The sequence below is a fragment of the Lipotes vexillifer genome, unplaced genomic scaffold (genome assembly GCF_000442215.2).
Source record: "Lipotes vexillifer unplaced genomic scaffold, Lipotes_vexillifer_v1.1 scaffold182, whole genome shotgun sequence".
NCBI classification, from domain to species: domain Eukaryota; kingdom Metazoa; phylum Chordata; class Mammalia; order Artiodactyla; family Lipotidae; genus Lipotes; species Lipotes vexillifer.
Window position 1 is genome coordinate 5,550,651 of NW_006798798.1, and position 16,605 is coordinate 5,567,255.

The following is a 16,605-nucleotide window of genomic DNA, read 5'->3' on the forward strand; positions in this document are numbered from 1 at the left end:
TGAAATTCCGGTGGCCCTTCCAATGCCCCTGCCCACACTTAGTGTAACTTATGGCAACAAGTATTTTTAATTTCATTTATTGTGTTGTTCATAGTTGCTTGTTTCATCTTTAGTTCTTCTAGGTCCTTGTTAAATGTTTCTTGCATTTTCTCTATTCTATTTCCAAGATTTTGGATCATCTTTACTATCATTATTCTGAATTCTTTTTCAGGTAGACTGCCTATTTCCTCTTCATTTGTTAGGTCTGGTGGGTTTTTATCTTGCTCCTTCATCTGCTGTGTGTTTTTCTGTCTTCTCATTTTGCTTATCTTACTGTGTTTGGGGTCTCCTTTTTGCAGGCTGCAGGTTCGTAGTTCCCGTTGTTTTTGGTGTCTGTCCCCAGTGGCTAAGGTTGGTTCAGTGGGTTGTGTAGGCTTCCTGGTGGAGGGGACTAGTGCCTGTGTTCTGGTGGATGAGGCTGGATCTTGTCTTTCTGGTGGGCAGGTCCACGTCTGGTGGTGTGTTTTGGGGTGTCTGTGGACTTATTATGATTTTAGGCAGCCTCTCTGCTAATGGGTGGGGTTGTGTTCCTGTCTTGCTAGTTGTTTGGCATAGGGTGTCCAGCACTGTAGCTTGCTGGTCGTTGAGTGAAGCTGGGTGTTGGTGTTGAGATGGAGATCTCTGGGAGATTTTCGCCGTTTGATATTATGTGGAGCTGGGAGGTCCCTTGTGGACCAGTGTCCTGAAGTTGTCTCTCCCACCTCAGAGGCACAGCACTGACTCCTGGCTGCAGCACCAAGAGCCTTTCATCCACATGGCTCAGAATAAAAGGGAGAAAAAGTAGAAAGAAGAAAGAGGGAAAGAAAGAAAGGAAGGAAGAAAGAAAGAGGATAAAAGAAAATAAAATAAAGTAAGGTAAAATAAAATAAAGTTATTAAAATAAAAAAATAATTATTAAGAAAAATTTTTTAAGTTAAAAAAAAAAAAAAAACACCGATGGATAGAACCCTAGGACGAATGGTGAAAGCAAAGTTATACAGACAAAATTTCACACAGAAGCATACACATACACACTCACAAAAAAGAGGAAAAGGGGAAAAAATAATAAATCTTGCTCTCAAAGTCTACCTCCTCAATGTGGGATGATTCATTGTCTATTCAGGTATCCCACAGATGCAGGGTACATCAAGTTGATTGTGGAGATTTAATCCGCTGCTCCTGAGGCTGCTGGGAGAGATTTCCGTTTCTCTTCTTTGTTCACACAGCTCCCGGGGTTCAGCTTTGGATTTGGCCCTGCTTCTGTGTGTAGGTCGCCGGAGGGCGTCTGTTCTTCGCTCAGACAGGACAGGGTTAAAGGAGCCGCTGATTCGGGTGCTCCGGCTCACTCAGGCCGGGGGGAGGGAGGGGTACGGAGTGCGGGACGAGCCTGCGGCGGCAGAGGCAGGCATGACATTGCACCAGCCTGAGACGCGCCGTGTGTTCTCCCTGGGAAGTTGTCCCCGGATCCCAGAACCCTGGCAGCGGCGGGCTGCACAGGCTCCCCGGAAGGGAGGTGTGGAGAATGACCTGTGCTCGCACACAGGCTTCTTGGTGGAGGCAGCAGCACCCTTAGCGTCTCATGCCGGTCTCTGGGGTCCGCGCTGTTAGCCGCGGCTCGTGCCCGTCTCCTTTAAGCAGCGCTCTTAATCCCCTCTCCTTTTGGGAGGTCTGAGGTCTTCTGCCAGCGTTCAGTAGGTGTTCTGTAGGAGTATTTCCACGTGTAGATGTATTTCTGATGTATCTGTGTGGAGGAAGGTGATCTCCATGTCTTACTCTTCCGCCATCTTCCCCCTCTCCCCACATATCACTTTGATGAAAATAAAAATGTAAACAGTTCATCCTCAAGGCGGCGGCAGTGGCGTCTGAGGTCTGGCGGTACCGGAGCCCCTGCCTACCATACTGTCTTGATTACTGTAGCTTTGTAGTATAGTCTGAAGTCAGGCAGCCTGATTGCTCCAGCTCCGTTTTTCCTTCTCAAGATTGCTTTGGCTATTCGGGGTCTTTTGTGTTTCCATACAAATTGTGAAAGTTTTTGTTCTATTTCTATGAAAAATGCCAGTGGTAGTTTGATAGGGATTGCATTGAATCTGTAGATTGCTTTGGGTAGTATAGTCATTTTCACAATGTTGATTCTTCCAATCCAAGAACATGGTATATCTCTCCATCTGTTTGTTCATCTTTAATTTCTTTCATCAGTGTCTTATAATTTTCTGCATACAGGTCTTTTGTCTCCTTAGGTAGGTTTATTCCTAGATATTTTATTCTTTTTGTTGCAATGGTAAATGGGAGTGTTTTCTTGATTTCACTTTCAGATTTTTCATCATTAGTATATAGGAATGCCAGAGATTTCTGTGCATTAATTTTGTATCCTGCTACTTTACCAAATTCATTGATTAGCTCTAGTAGTTTTCTGGTAGCATCTTTAGGATTCTCTATGTATAGTATCATGTCATCTGCAAACAGTGACAGCTTTACTTCTTCTTTTCCGATTTGGATTCCTTTTATTTCCTTTTCTTCTCTGATTGCTGTGGCTAAAACTTCCAAAACAATGTTGAATAATAGTGGTGAGAGTGGGCAACCTAGTCTTGTTCCTGATCTTAGTGGAAATGGTTTCAGTTTTTCAGCATTGAGGACAATGTTGGCTGTGGCTTTGTCATATATGGCCTTTATTATGTTGAGATAAGTTTCCTCTATGCCTACTTTCTGGAGGGTTTTTCTCATAAATGGGTGTTGAATTTTGTCAAAAGCTTTTTCTGCATCTATTGAGATGATCATATGGTTTTTATTCTTCAATTTGTTAATATGGTGTATCGCATTGATTAATTTGCATACATTGAAGAATCCTTGCATTCCTGGGATTAACCCCACTTGATCATGGTGTATGATCCTTTTAACGTGCTGTTGGATTCTGTTGCTAGTATTTTGTTGAGGATTTTTGCATCTATGTTTATCAGTGATATTGGCCTGTAGTTTTTCTTTCTTTGTGACATCCTTGTCTGGTTTTGGTATCAAGGTGATGGTGGCCTCGTAGAATGAGTTTGGGAGTGTTCCTCCCTCTGCTATATTTTGGAAGAGTTTGAGAAGGATAGGTGTTAGCTCTTCTCTAAATGTTTGATAGAATTCGCCTGTGAAGCCATCTGGTCCTGGGCTTTTGTTTGTTGGAAGATTTTTAATCACAGTTTCAATTTCAGTGTTTGTGATTGGTCTGTTCATATTTTCTATTTCTTCCTGATTCAGTCTTGGCAGTTTGTGCATTTCTAAGAATTTGTCCATTTCTTCCAGATTGTCCATTTTATTGGCATAGAGTTGCTTGTAGTAATCCCTCATGATTTTTTTTATTTCTGCAGTGTCAGTTGTTACTTCTCCTTTTTCATTTCTAATTCTATTGATTTGAGTCTTCTCCCTTTTTTTCTTGATGAGTCTGGCTAATGGTTTATCTATTTTGTTTATCTTCTCAAAGAACCAGCTTTTAGTTTTATTGATCTTTGCTATTGTTTCCTTCATTTCTTTTTCATTTATTTCTGATCTGATTTTTATGATTTCTTTCCTTCTGCTAACTCTGGGGTTTTTTTGTTCTTCTTTCTCTAATTGCTTGAGGTGCAAGGTTAGGTTGTTTATTCGAGATGTTTCCTGCTTCTTAAGGTGGGCTTGTATTGCTATAAACTTCCCTCTTAGAACTGCTTTTGCTGCATCCCATAGGTTTTGGGTCGTTGTATCTCCATTGTCATTTGTTTCTAGGTATTTTTTAATTTCCTCTTTGATTTCTTCAGTGATCACTTCGTTATTAAGTAGTGTATTGTTTAGCCTCCATGTGTTTGTATTTTTTACTGCTCTTTTCCTATAATTGATATCTAATCTCATGGCGTTGTGGTCGGAAAAGATACTTGATATAATTTCAATTTTCTTAAATTTACCAAGGCTTGATTTGTGACCCAAGATATGATCTATCCTGGAGAATGTTCCATGAGCACTTGAGAAAAATGTGTATTCTGTTGTTTTTGGATGGAGTGTCCTATAAATATCAATTAAGTCCATCCTGTTTAATGTATCATTTAAAGCTTGTGTTTCCTTATTTATTTTCATTTTGGATGATCTGTCCATTGGTGAAAGTGGGGTGTTGAAGTCCCCTACTATGAATGTGTTACTGTCGATTTCCCCTTTTATGGCTGCTAGTTTTTGCCTTATGTATTGAGGTGCTCCTATGTTGGGTGCATAAATATTTACAATTGTTATATCTTCTTCTTGGATCGATCCCTTAATCATTATGTAGTGTCCTTCTTTGTCTCTTCTGATAGTCCTTATTTTAAAGTCTATTTTGTCTGATATGAGAATTTTTTCTTGATGAGTCTGGCTAATGGTTTATCAATTTTGTTTATCTTCTCAAAGAACCAGCTTTTAGTTTTATTGATCTTTGCTATTGTTTCCTTCATTTCTTTTTCATTTATTTCTGATCTGAGCTTTATGATTTCTTTCCTTCTGCTAACTTTGGGGTTTTGTGTTCTTCTTTCTCTAATTGCTTTAGGTGTAAGGTTAGGTTGTTTATTTGAGATGTTTTTTGTTTCTTAAGGTAGGATTGTATTGCTATAAACTTCCCTCTTAGAACTGCTTTTGCTGCATCCCATAGGTTTTGGGTCGTCGTGTTTTCATTGTCATTTGTTTCTAGGTATTTTTTAATTTCCTCTTTGATTTCTTCAGTGATCTCTTGGTTATTAAGTAATATTCTTTTGTATACATTTTCTTTATCCAGTTATCCATCAATGAACACTTAGGTTGCTTGCATGTTTGCAGGGAACAGTGGGGTGCAGATACCTTTTCCAGTTAGCGTTTTGTTTCCTTCAGATAAATACCCAGAAGTGGCTTTGCTGCCAAAGAGAGGTGGGGGGTGTGGCCAAGAAGAGTGAAAATCAGTCACTGGTGACTTTGCTGTGCTTCCCCTTTCACTCTTAGATGCTGCCAGGGTCCCTGAAGACAGAAGACACATGAGGAAAGAGGTAAAAACTATTTTGTTCTCTTTTGTGTTCGACAAGCAAGTAGGGAGCTGCTGCCATGTGCCAGGCACAATTCTAGGGGCTGGGAGCACAGTGGGAATCCCCTCCCTTTCTCTTGCCTGTGTGACAACAGGTAGTAATCCCCAGTCTTTGAGCATCTCCCTTGCCAGGCCTGGCAAGTCTTCTGAGAGCAGGAGGCATCACTGGGTGCCCAGGAGGGAAGAATGGACTCAAGGAGCCCGGCTCTGAGGTTCTGCAAAGGCTCTAAACAGGCCCGTGTTGAGCAGAGCACGGGCCCAGAGCCTTTGTGCCCAATGCCGACTGTTCCCAGCGTTTCATGCCCCATCCTGCCTCAGCTGCCTTCCAAGCGCAGGCCTGGGGCCCACTTCTTGTGCTCCAGAGACTGCCTGGAGCTCCGTGGGGTAAGCATGCAGCCCTGCTCTGAGAAGCACCCCTCTTCCACTGGTCTCGGCGTCGTTCTCCAGCTGGTCCCCAATGAGGGTGTGACTGGTGGCTGCTGGCAGAGGGGGTACCCTGGCCCAGCTACTGGAGGCTAGTCTTTGCCACGGGGAATGGAATCTGGCCCTGGCCATAGCCCTTGTGGAGACCCAGAGGGAGCCCGAAGTGCATCCCTCAGGACACTGACCCTGCAGCCTTGCCAAGTTTCTCATGGAAAACATAAAATAGTTCCCATGGCTAAAGAGGTATGCGTCGTCGTGTGCTCTACTCTAGCCCCCATGCTGGGAGATGCATGATGCACATACAGCAGGTTAAAGAGTTTGAAAAGGCCTGCACTAAAGACTCCTATTTCACTTTTTAAAATCCAGCTTCTCTCAAACGGATGTGACCTTGAGGACTTTTTTCTCTGTAGCACTGTTAGCACCTGCAGGGCTATATGAGCTCTGCATGGAGAGTCTGCCCTAATCCATGCCCAGGCCAGACCAGCACGGCCGCCATGCCTGGGGACAGACCCCCTTCCTACTTTCAGCCAGAGGCCTAGCTTTCCCCACACCAGTCCTGGACACCCAACGGTCCTTTAGCATAAGCCGCGCAGCCAGAGGAGATAAACAGCCAGCCGGAGGGGCTTGGGGAGGGGACGCCGATGTGTGGGAACTGTTGGCTGGGCAGGCGGGACAGACGCAGGTCTGTGCTGAGACAGGAGACACACTCTGTTGGCACGTCCTGCTGACTCCCCAGGGACACGCATTCAGGGCACAACCATGTAAATTGGGACTTAAATTTAACTCTATGTAAATGTAACTCTATGTAAAATTCCAGTGAGGTGGCGGTCCAGCTCACCGCACGTGCACCCACACATAGAGATGGGCAGTGGTTGCACATCGGCAGCCCTTGGACTACCTCTAGCCTACAGACAGGTATTGTTTGACCAGCACCGTGTTTGTTTTTTTTTTCAAAGAAGGTCATTTCACACGAAACTCTGGCTTCTTGCTTCTTTTAAAACAGTAGAAGATTGGGCAGTGCTGAGCCCACGTTCCCACTTGACCGGAATTGAGATAGTCATGGCCTCTACTCAAGACGTGTCCCCACCTGGTTGATTTGTTTCCTAACCAGCCCATGGGGGCATCTGAGTGGGACCCTTGGGCCACATTCTCCTAAGTCCTTTCAGACCCTTCTAAATGCTCTCCTGGCATCATACTTAATGATTGGTTTCAGAGTTATTTTTTTCCTGGTCTTTAAAATCAAGTTTTGGCCACGTCTCTCCCCTATGTGAAACCCTTCGCTAGTTGACCCAAGGTAAGCTCCAGGTCACCTGGGGCCTGGCATTCGAGGTGCTCAGTAGTTTGGTGCCACTCAAAGCCTCAGAGCTGGGCAGCAAGTTTATACAATTTTGGATGGATGGATGGAAGAAAGGAAGGAGTGCTGGGAAGAGAGAGGCTAGCCTTACATGGTTCTCGGGCTGATGGGAGAGGCACAGCATATCCAGAAAAAGACCCTGTGAGCTTCCCGAATTCCATATCCTGCCATGCAACCAGACACGGTCTTCTCAGAATCAGGGAGAAGGGATTGGAGCTCGGTGGGTGCGCAAGAAAAGCTGTCTGGAAGATGTAAGTGACCAGATGGCTTAAAGACAAACTCTTCCTGGCCCAGGCTCCCGCCTAGACACAGCACCATGCATCTCCTCGGTCCCTTGCTTCTGCTTCTCGGTAAGGATGGTGGCCTAGGCAGATACTTGGGTCTGGGATGACTGTGGGAGCTGGAGGAGGAGGAGGAAAGATGGGGGCAGAGAAGAGTAAATGTGGGGCAGGGTGGGGACAGTCAGTGTATATGTGTGTGCGTGTGTATGTGTGTATACTTTTCTCTTTGTGTATCTGCCTCTCCCCCCCTGCCTCTTCAGAGGAAATTCTTTAGAATGCTCTCATTGTCCTTCAGTAATGCTTTCTGTTCACTCTGGTGGGTTCCAGAATACCTGGCTTTCTCTGACTCAGCCTACTGGACGTTTCAACATCCCAAGACCCTCTACGCCTGGGATGGAGCCTGCGTCTGGATTCCCTGCCGCTACCGTATCCTAAACAAGCACTTGCTAGATAACCTGACCGTGTACCACAATTATGAGTACGACAGCTCCACCAAGAGCTACAGTGGGACCATCCTCTATAAGAACCTAAACATTGGGGATTTTCCTCCTCGTCAGGAAAGGGTACAATTCCTGGGAAACAACAGATACAACTGCACCCTCCTCATCAATCCCGTGAAAGTCAACGACAGCGGTCAGCTGGGGCTGAGGATGACGTCTGGGGAGAACAAATGGATGGAGTCCATAGGCCTCAACATCTCTGGTAAGGCCCTGAGGATGGGTTCCTTTGTCTCGGCAATGAGGAAGGTGGGAAACACCTGACTCCTGGGACAGCTCACAAACCAGGTTGCCTGCAGAGGCCAGACGGGGATGCCAGTGAGCGACCGGGGTGCCACAGGACAGCGGCGCCCGTGGCAAACTGGAACATATGGGCACTCATCCCTCCTTGAGCATCTCCCCTGCCACTCAGCCTCTGCCCATTCTAGAATCTGGCTTCCAGGTTGCCTGGCTTTTCCAGAGATGGAAATCTGAATTTTCAAGTGAAATCTCCCAATGTATTAATGTGGGGGATTCATTCTAATTAGGCCGTCGTGGCTACACGACACACAGATAGGGTGTGAACCAAACACAGGTCTGGGGCCTCCACCCGAGGGAGTGTGCTCGCTCCATTCCACGGCCTGTTTATTCAGTGGGTGGTTCTAAGCAGCCCTGTGTTTGGGGTGAGAGATGCAGCTTCAGAGGCTGCAATCTGAGGGCGGCCCAGCCTCGGGGAGAGCAGGGACTGGCCGCACACAGGCCTCTCCGCTAAAGGAATCCCCTCCAGGAGTGCTGTGTGGGAGCTCTCCGATCCTGAGGCCTTTGAGCAGACGCAGGCTTGTCCTCCAAGCTAAGCGTGTTGAACTAAACGCGTAAAATCCACTGAGGAGTGCCGGGGGAGTGGTCTGGAAAACATTTAGAAAGCAAACACCAGGGGGTGTGAACGAAGTAACTATAAAACATAAAACACAGTTTCTAAGGAGGATCAGCTTTCACGAGACCTTTCAGAGGGTGTTTGGGCCGAGCAGAGACAGGCAGGCCCGGAGAGAGGTGGACAGGACTGGCCGGGGATTCCTGATGGATTATTTGCGGCAGGGCATCTAAAGCTGGTCCAGGCTCCCAGGCCTCCAGCGTGGCCCCTGCTCTCTTGCAGAGACGGCTCCTCCACCCCACATTGAGCTCCCTCCAGAAATCTGGGAGCTCCGCGACGTCACTGTCACCTGCTTGCTGAATTTCGCCTGCTTTGAGTACCAGGTTCATCTGCAGTGGTCCCTGGAGGAGCCTGCGGTCACCTCCACCTCCCTGTCCACTGAGACTGTCTCCACCCAGAGCACTCTCACGTTCCAGCCGCAGTGGACTCACCACGGCAAGAACCTGACCTGCCAGCTCTGGGACCCCATGGAACAGCAGTTACTCTCTGAGGAAACGGTGTGGCTGGATGTGAAGCGTGAGTCTCCCCAGTGCTTCTGTGGGAGGGCCGAGGGTCCTGTCATCCCTTCACCCCCGCAGAGGGTAACAGGAGCCCACACAGAGGGGAGCGTGATGGGTTTGTGGGCACCTGCTGTTGGGAATGGTCCAGGCAGAGTCGCGGCCCCTCCTCCACCATTCCCATCGTCAGCTCTGGTGTCTCAGGGGACACCTGGTTCGGAATAAAATAATCTATCCTCAAACCATGACCTGATTTGGGGATCACCTGGTTAAGGTTTTTTTGTTCCCCTGGGGGGCGGGGTGAAGAATTTTTTCACATCAATTTTTTTGTGCCTCATTCATTCATTCATTCAATAAATATTTGCTGTGAACCTACTAGGCCTTACTACGGCTGCTGGGGATAGAGCAGTGAGCAAAGTTCTTGCCCACGTGGAGCTAGCACTGAAGTCAGGGGGACGAAGAGTAGATAGGTGAAAAGGGAAATAGAGAACATATGTGTAGGTCGTGCTAAGTGTATCACAAAAAAGTAAAGCAGGGCTAGGACAGAGGGAGTGAGGGATGGCGGCTGAACTTGAGCTGAGACTTGGGTGAAGGCAGGGCCTGAGGCAGGCATATCTCTGTGAGAAGAGCGTTCCAGGGAGAGGAAAGAGAAAGTCCGAGGCCTTGAGGTAGGAACTTGGTGTGTCTGCCTCAGAGCAAGGAGCCAGCAAGCTTGGCACTGCGTCCAAGGGGCCCAGTGGTAGGAAAGGAAGGCCGGGAGGAACCGGGACACTAGGTCTCGTGGGCTGCAGTGAGGGTTTTGGATTTTTCTCTAAGTGTGGAATCCACTGAACGGTTTCAAGCAGGAGAGTGGTAAGGTCTGATGGACAGTCCTGGGAATGCTGCTGGCTGCTGGTGGAGACCGGACCTTCGGGGTCTGGGGTGTGGGGAGCAGAGAACCGAGTTGGGAGGCTGTGACGGTCAGTCACCCGGCGCTTGGACCAGCCCACCCTTAAGGGTGACAATGAGTGGCTACACACCCTTGCCCGCTGCTTTATCAGAATAAAAGCCCTGCAACTTGTCAGCACTTCACACCCTCTGAGAATCCCCATCCCCTTCCTCGCTGCCCCTCTGCTTCTCCAGATGCTCCAAAGGTGAAGATCCAGGTCAGTCCCAGAGAAGCCACTGTGACAGAGGGAGAGTCTGTGACCATGAAGTGCCAGATTGTCAGCAGCAACCCACGGCACCAGAGTGTGTCCTGGCTCAGGGACGGGTTCCCGCTGGCGGGCGAGGAGACGCCCACGCTCACTCTGCCCCAGGTGACCAGGAATATGAGTGGGCAGTACCAGTGCAAGGCCCACAACGATGTGGGCTCCGAAAAGTCGGAAGCAGTGGACCTCCAAGTGCACTGTGAGCCTCCTGGGAGCTGGGGAAGGGCCAGGCCGGGGGTCAGCAGGGCCGCCTTCCAGGCCCATGGGAGGGGAGCCCCGGAGGCCTCTGCTCACCACCACCCCCGGCCCCCCGGTCTCGGCCTCTTCTTTCAGATGCTCCGGAACCTTCCAGGGTTCAGATCTTCCCCTCGCCAGCGAAGGAAGGGAATAAAGTAGAGCTGACTTGCATATCACTGGCCAATCCCCCGCCAACAAATTACACCTGGTACTACAATGGGCTAGAAATGCCCGGAAAGACGGACAGGACCTTGCAGATCCCAGAGGTCCTCCTCAGGCACGCTGGGGAGTACTCCTGCTTGGCGGAAAATAATCTTGGCCCTGGACAAGTTGGCCAGGAAGCTGACCTGGAAGTCCAGTGTGAGTAGCCACAGAGCTGCTGGAGGGAGGAGATGGCCGTGGGGGCCGGAGGAGGGCAGATGCGCCCGCGAAGGGACAGCGAGCGGAAACCAGCGGCCCCCCGCAGATAAGCTTCTTGGGGCAAGTGTTGTGTTCACAGCTGTGTCCTCAGCACCAGACAGGGCCTGGCTCGTGGGAGGTCCTCAGCAGATGCTTGTTGACTTGAATGAATGGCAAGATGCCAGGGTCCCACGAGGGACGCGGAGACTTGGCGTCACTCGGCGGTGGCCGAGTCCCTGAAGGGGTCCTGGAGTTTTCGAGGAGAAATGGGGCAAAAATGCTTCATTACCTCTCGGTTGTCAGACCCTGTTTACCACAGTGAGTCTTGGCACTGAGGGGAGCCCAGGACAAAGAGAATCCCTAGGTCTGATCCTTGGACACTGAGATGTCATAGTCGGGGCCAGATACTCTGATGTGGATGCCCAAATCCTGAAATCTAGACACCGGATATGTGGTAACAGCAGCAGCAGAAGCAGCATGTATTGTGTGTTTACCACACGCCACAGGGCTCTAAGAGCATCCTCTCACTCCATCCTCCAATGATTCCACGAGCATCCTGTCACTCCATCCTCCAATGATTCCACTCCATCCTCCAATGATTCCTCCAAATGGGGTCACAGGACCCCATTTGACAGATGAGCCAACTGAGGCCTGCAGCCCATGGTCACACAACTCCAAGGGGCAGGATCCGGCAGTCTGGATCCGGAGCTATGCTTTTCTTTTTCTTTTTCAAATTAACGCCCTTACTGTAGTGACCCGGCTCCGCGCCCCAGATCCGTGCAGAGACCCACAAAGAGTGGCCCCTGCCTTGCACGGCACCACACGTACTCCGCCCAGAGCTGTGCTCTTAACCACTGCACCATCCTGTCTCAAACCACAACCTAGGCCAAATGGCCAGGGCAGGGTTTCTGTCCTCAGAGGCAAGAGGGAAGCACAAGCCTTCCCTCGGCTAATAGAGGAACTGCGTGAATGCAGGGCACAGGAAGCGGGAAGAGGAAGCAGGAAGGCACAGGTCTTATGGGCATCTGACTTTGCTTGACCCACCTCTCTGGTTTTCTTCCAGATCCCCCCAAGGAGGTAATCACAGTGATTCAAAACCCCACACCGATTCGAGAAGGAGACAGTGTGATCCTGTCCTGTACCTACAATTCCAGTAATCCCAGAGTTACCCGATATGAATGGGATCACCTAGGCTTCCAGGACCAGCTATCACCTGCTGGGCTGACGATTCGAAAAGTTGCCTGGGACACAGGGCCAGTCAAATGCGCAGCCTGTAACCAGTGGTGTTTGTGGTCTCCCCCTGTCAACCTGGATGTCCAGTGTGAGTGCCCTGGGCCGGGGGAGCTGGGGGGTGGCCCGGTTGGGGTGCGGGGCTCTAAGGGTGAGGAGACCGGAGCCTGAACCACAGTCCTCACAGAGAACTGAGGGATGAGAGTCAGGCCTCAGGGCCAAGGGGAGAGGAATTCTCGGGAACAGGAAGAGGGGAAGAGACCCAAAAGGTCAGCCTGAGGTCCTTGCTCTCCAGATGCCCCCAAAGATGTCAGTGTCCAGGTCACTCCCCGCAATGAGATTCACTCTGGGCACCCGGTCCTCCTCCAATGTGACTTCTTAAGTAGCCGCCCCACGGATGTCCGCTTCTCCTGGAAGAAAAATGGAATCCTTCTGGAGGAAGGAAAGAAACTGAGCTTTGATGCCATCTCTCCAGAAGATGCTGGAATTTACCACTGCTTGGTCAACAATTCCATAGGACAGACCTCGTCTAAGGCCTGGGCTCTCCAAGTGCTGTGTGAGTGGCTGGAGCCAGAGGCTGGGAGCAGAGACGGGCAGGTGACTGGCTACCCGGATCCTGACTTTGCTTCTACTTACAGATGCACCCAGGAGCCTGCATGTGTCCATCAGCCCGAAAGACAGAGTGGTGGAGGGGAAGAAAGCAGTCCTGACTTGCGAGAGCGATGCCAACCCTCCCACCTCCCACTACGCATGGTTTGACTGGAATAACCAAGACCTCCGCCATTATGATCAGACGCTGAGATTGGACCCTGTGACGCTGCAGCACTCAGGCACCTATTGGTGCCAGGGGACCAACAGGCTGGGCCGGGGCCAGTCGCCGCCCACCACCCTCACTGTCTACTGTAAGGGCCCTTCTCTGGCCCTGGCCACTCCTGCGGCGTGCGTTCCGGACCTCCTCCCCGCTCCTGCACGGAGGGTGGGGAGTGGGCAGCCTGTGCGCTCAGAGGCGCCCCTTCTCCACACATAGCTCCCCCGTCTTCCCTCCTCCCCGATCAGTCTCTCGTCACCCCAGGAGGATTCAGGCTGCCCCTACCTTCCAGACATCCTGAGCTCCTCCTGGCTCCCTCTCTCTGCCTCTCTCTCTCTGTCTCACCCTTGATAGGCTGCTCGTTTCTACCTTTTGAGATTGTAGTGTTTTCTTTTTTTTTTTAAAGACAATACAAGTACATGGTAAAAAAGAAGAACAGCATGAAAGGGTAAATAGTGGAAGGACAGATACCTCTCCTTTCTTGCTCCCCGAGAACTCTACCCCCTCCCTCCCTGAGGCTTTCACCGTTGGCAGCTGGATATGGCCCCTCACAGAGATTTTTCTATATGTGCACCATAGGCCTATAGTGATTTATGTCCAGACGGTGGGAGAGCTCACACGTTGCCCTGAACTTCCCTTTCTTCCATGTAATAACAGCACTTGGAGATTGTTCTCTATCTGTGCATATACAGGGTGTCTGAAGAGTCTGGAAACACAGGGGAAATATTTAATTTATTTATTGTGCTTTTTTCAGGTTAGTGATTGGAGCCATGGCTTTAAATTTAGAGGATTGTCACTGGCAAAGCTGGTGCTAAAGGGAGCCAGCCTGAGGGTGTCGTTTGGAAAAGTTACACATTGTATAAAAACATATCCCCTGGGTCTCCCCTCTGCAGGCACCCTGGAGACCTGACTCTTTTGCTGAGGGTGCACTGCGGTCCCGTGTACGGATGTCGGATGACTATGTGCCCACTGCCTTCCTCGAGGCTGGGTGCAGTCTCCTGCTCTGGGCACACCTGCGAAGAGAATTGTAGGCTAGGTTCCTACGTGGACTGGCTGGCTCAAAGGACAAGTGATTTTAAGCACGGCCAAGTTGCCCTCTGAAGAGGCGGCACCATTTATGAGGGTTACGTGTTCTGTGTGTGCCTGAGTCTGTCACACAGCAGGAGCTCCTCTTGAAAGAGAGCTGCCCTTCCCTCCTAATGAGACGTCCAGAGGGCAGGGCTGGCTTCTCCCTCTTTCTCTGCACCACACCCCCTTGGCAAGGAGGAGATGTCGCACAGGCCAGAAGTACCGTGGCTGTGCAGAGAGAAGCCAAGGATGCCTCCCAGGCACAGATCACAGGGCAGAGCTGGCCTGCTACCCGGCTGAGGCAGTGTCAACTGACGTACCTCCTTTCTCTATCAGATAGCTCAGCCACCATCATCAGGCGAGTGGCCTTGGGAGTGGGGCTCTGCCTGGCCATCTTCCTCCTGGCAATCTGGGGAGTCAAGCTTCAGCGGAGGTGAGTTCCTCCCACTGCCCACCACCTTTGCTCCCCCTCCGCCCATCCCAGGGAACGACCCCGGTTACTCAGTCCTGCAGCCCCCGGCATGCCAAGTCCACAGGGTCCTCTTCCCAGGCCCTTCATCCTCCCTGAGCAGGTCTTTATTTCTCAGCTGGAAGAGGATTCGGAGACAGCAGGGGCTTCAGGAAAGTTCCAGTGGACAGAGCTTCTTTGTGAGGAATGTAAAGGTAGGATGGGAGAAAGACGAAATGCAGGGCAGAGCTCCGAGTCAAGAAAGAAACAAAGTGGAAAATCAACTATGTGTCAAATAAAAACAAAAAAAGAAACAAAGTGGAGAGGGGTGATAAAGAGTAGAGGGGCAGGGGAGCTAGGGTGGGGAGAGGAGTGGTAAGGGCCGAAACCTCGTCTTCCTCTCAGGCTCGAAGCATCCCCCAAGCTGAGGGCCCCCACTCCCTGGAGTGCTACAATCCAGTGATGGAAGATGCCGTCAGCTACGCTGCCTTGCGCTTTCCTCTTGGCGAGACTGATGCACCGAGACCTGGGTACTGAGGGCACCAGGGGGGTGACACCTGCACCCTGGGAGGGATGTGGGGGGAAGGGCTCGTGTCCCACCTGCCCGCTTTGTGCCAGGCCCGTGCTTCATCTCCTCGTTCCTGCTCTGTAACAACCCCCCTGGTAACGGTCTCGGGAATTGGATCTGTTCCTCCAAACCAGGAGCATGCTCAGCCAGAGTCGGTCTCTATCACCAAGGTTGGGACTTTGCGGTACATACACACATCCATTCACTCATTTGACACATCAGCCCCTGCTGTGTGCACTAGGCATGATACAACGGGCTGAGAGGCTGGGGGTGCTCCTAGGGTCTAGGGGAGCTGGAAGAAGGAGCAGATTTCATGCAAAAGCCTTCATTTGTGGTCATCTCTCTGCCTTCCCTCTCAGAGGTGCAGGGACCTCAGAGACGCGGGGACTTTCCCCAAACAGGGACGACACGGTCACTTACTCTGTGGTGCAGAAGCGTCACATGGTAAGAGGGCAGGGCTATGGAAGGTGGGGAAGTGATAGGACCTGGCCTCGGCTGTGAGTCCCAGAGCCTGGGTGGGCTTAGTGCTGGCAGAGGCTGGGCAGTGGGGAGGGCTGCCCAGACCCTGGTGAGGTCAGACCCAGGGCAGGCACCTCCCAGTCTGAGGCCGGCTGCAGCCAGTTTCCAGCCAAGAGGACTCCTGCTCTCGCTCTTGGAACCCCAGGCGGAGCCGAGGAGAGAAGGGACAGGGAAAGCGGGCTGCGGGAGGCTGGTGAGCGTGAGGCCACGCTCACCACCATGTGGCTTTCTCAGGGCGACTATGAGAACGTGACTCCAGAGGTCCTAGAAGACGAGGGGATACATTACTCGGAGATGGTCCATTTTGGGTTTGGGGAGCGGCCGCTGGCCCAGGAAGGAGTGGAATACGTGACCCTCAAGCACTGATGGACCAAACCAGCTGAGGTGGAGGTGCCAGGGGCCGCAGGGGCCAGGGTGGTCCTAGAACTTTCTCGGCCTCTGCTGTTCAGCTGCGAAGTCTCACACACACACACACACACACACACACACACGCACGCGCACACACACGAGCACGCACACACGGTCACAGTTACTGCAACCCCAGTTGGTGCAGAGAACTTTGTACATGGTCCAGAGACAGTCTTCCTTCTTAGCACTGGTAACCCCGACCCTCCAAAGGGTGTGTCCCTGGTCCTTTCCCACTCCCCTTCTCACCCAGAAATTCATCTAAATACCTATCCTGAGCTGTACAAATCCCCCTGCCCCTTCCCAGCCATCTGCCACCACCTACCCACTCCCAAACCCCACTCCCCAGCTGGCTGTGTCCCTGCGGGGATCGGCTGGGGGGTATTTTTATTGCTCTCTCTCCCTATCCCTTTGACACCTTACCCCTGCTCTGATAACTCCACTCACTAATCTTATGCGTAATTTTTGACTCCAGGGCAAAGCCCAGGGAAAGAGGAACAAAAATGAGGTAGAGGCACTGCCCTGGTCTGGTTTCTTCTCTAAGAGGCCTTCCACGGGGAGGATTATGCTGCTGCGGCTCCTTTCCTCAAGGGTTTCATGGTCTGAGACATACACTGATGTGGACAAACGTGTAACAGACACAGAGCTACACAATAAACATGGCTCAGATGCCACGTCAAAGAGCCAGTGAATGATTTCCAGTCTGCAGAGTCTGAGTGGGGACAGG

At 50.8% G+C, this 16,605-nt stretch overlaps 1 protein-coding gene across 3 annotated transcripts; it reads left to right on the forward strand.

Annotated features, from left to right (window-relative positions):
• Positions 1-7,137: 7,137 nt before the first annotated feature.
• Positions 7,138-15,839, forward strand: CD22 (CD22 molecule). 3 transcript variants are annotated; one of them, XM_007470986.1, is made up of 13 exons: positions 7,138-7,171; positions 7,430-7,804; positions 8,732-9,025; positions 10,129-10,395; positions 10,530-10,793; positions 11,896-12,153; positions 12,358-12,618; positions 12,701-12,964; positions 14,275-14,371; positions 14,526-14,601; positions 14,792-14,916; positions 15,314-15,398; positions 15,708-15,839. In XM_007470986.1, the coding sequence occupies exons 1-13, from the start codon at positions 7,138-7,140 to the stop codon at positions 15,837-15,839; spliced, it is 2,532 nt and encodes an 843-aa protein (XP_007471048.1). The 3 variants fall into 3 exon arrangements, with proteins under 3 accessions (XP_007471048.1, XP_007471049.1, XP_007471050.1); XM_007470987.1 differs by lacking the exon at positions 10,530-10,793; XM_007470988.1 differs by lacking the exons at positions 10,129-10,395; positions 10,530-10,793.
• Positions 15,840-16,605: the final 766 nt, after the last annotated feature.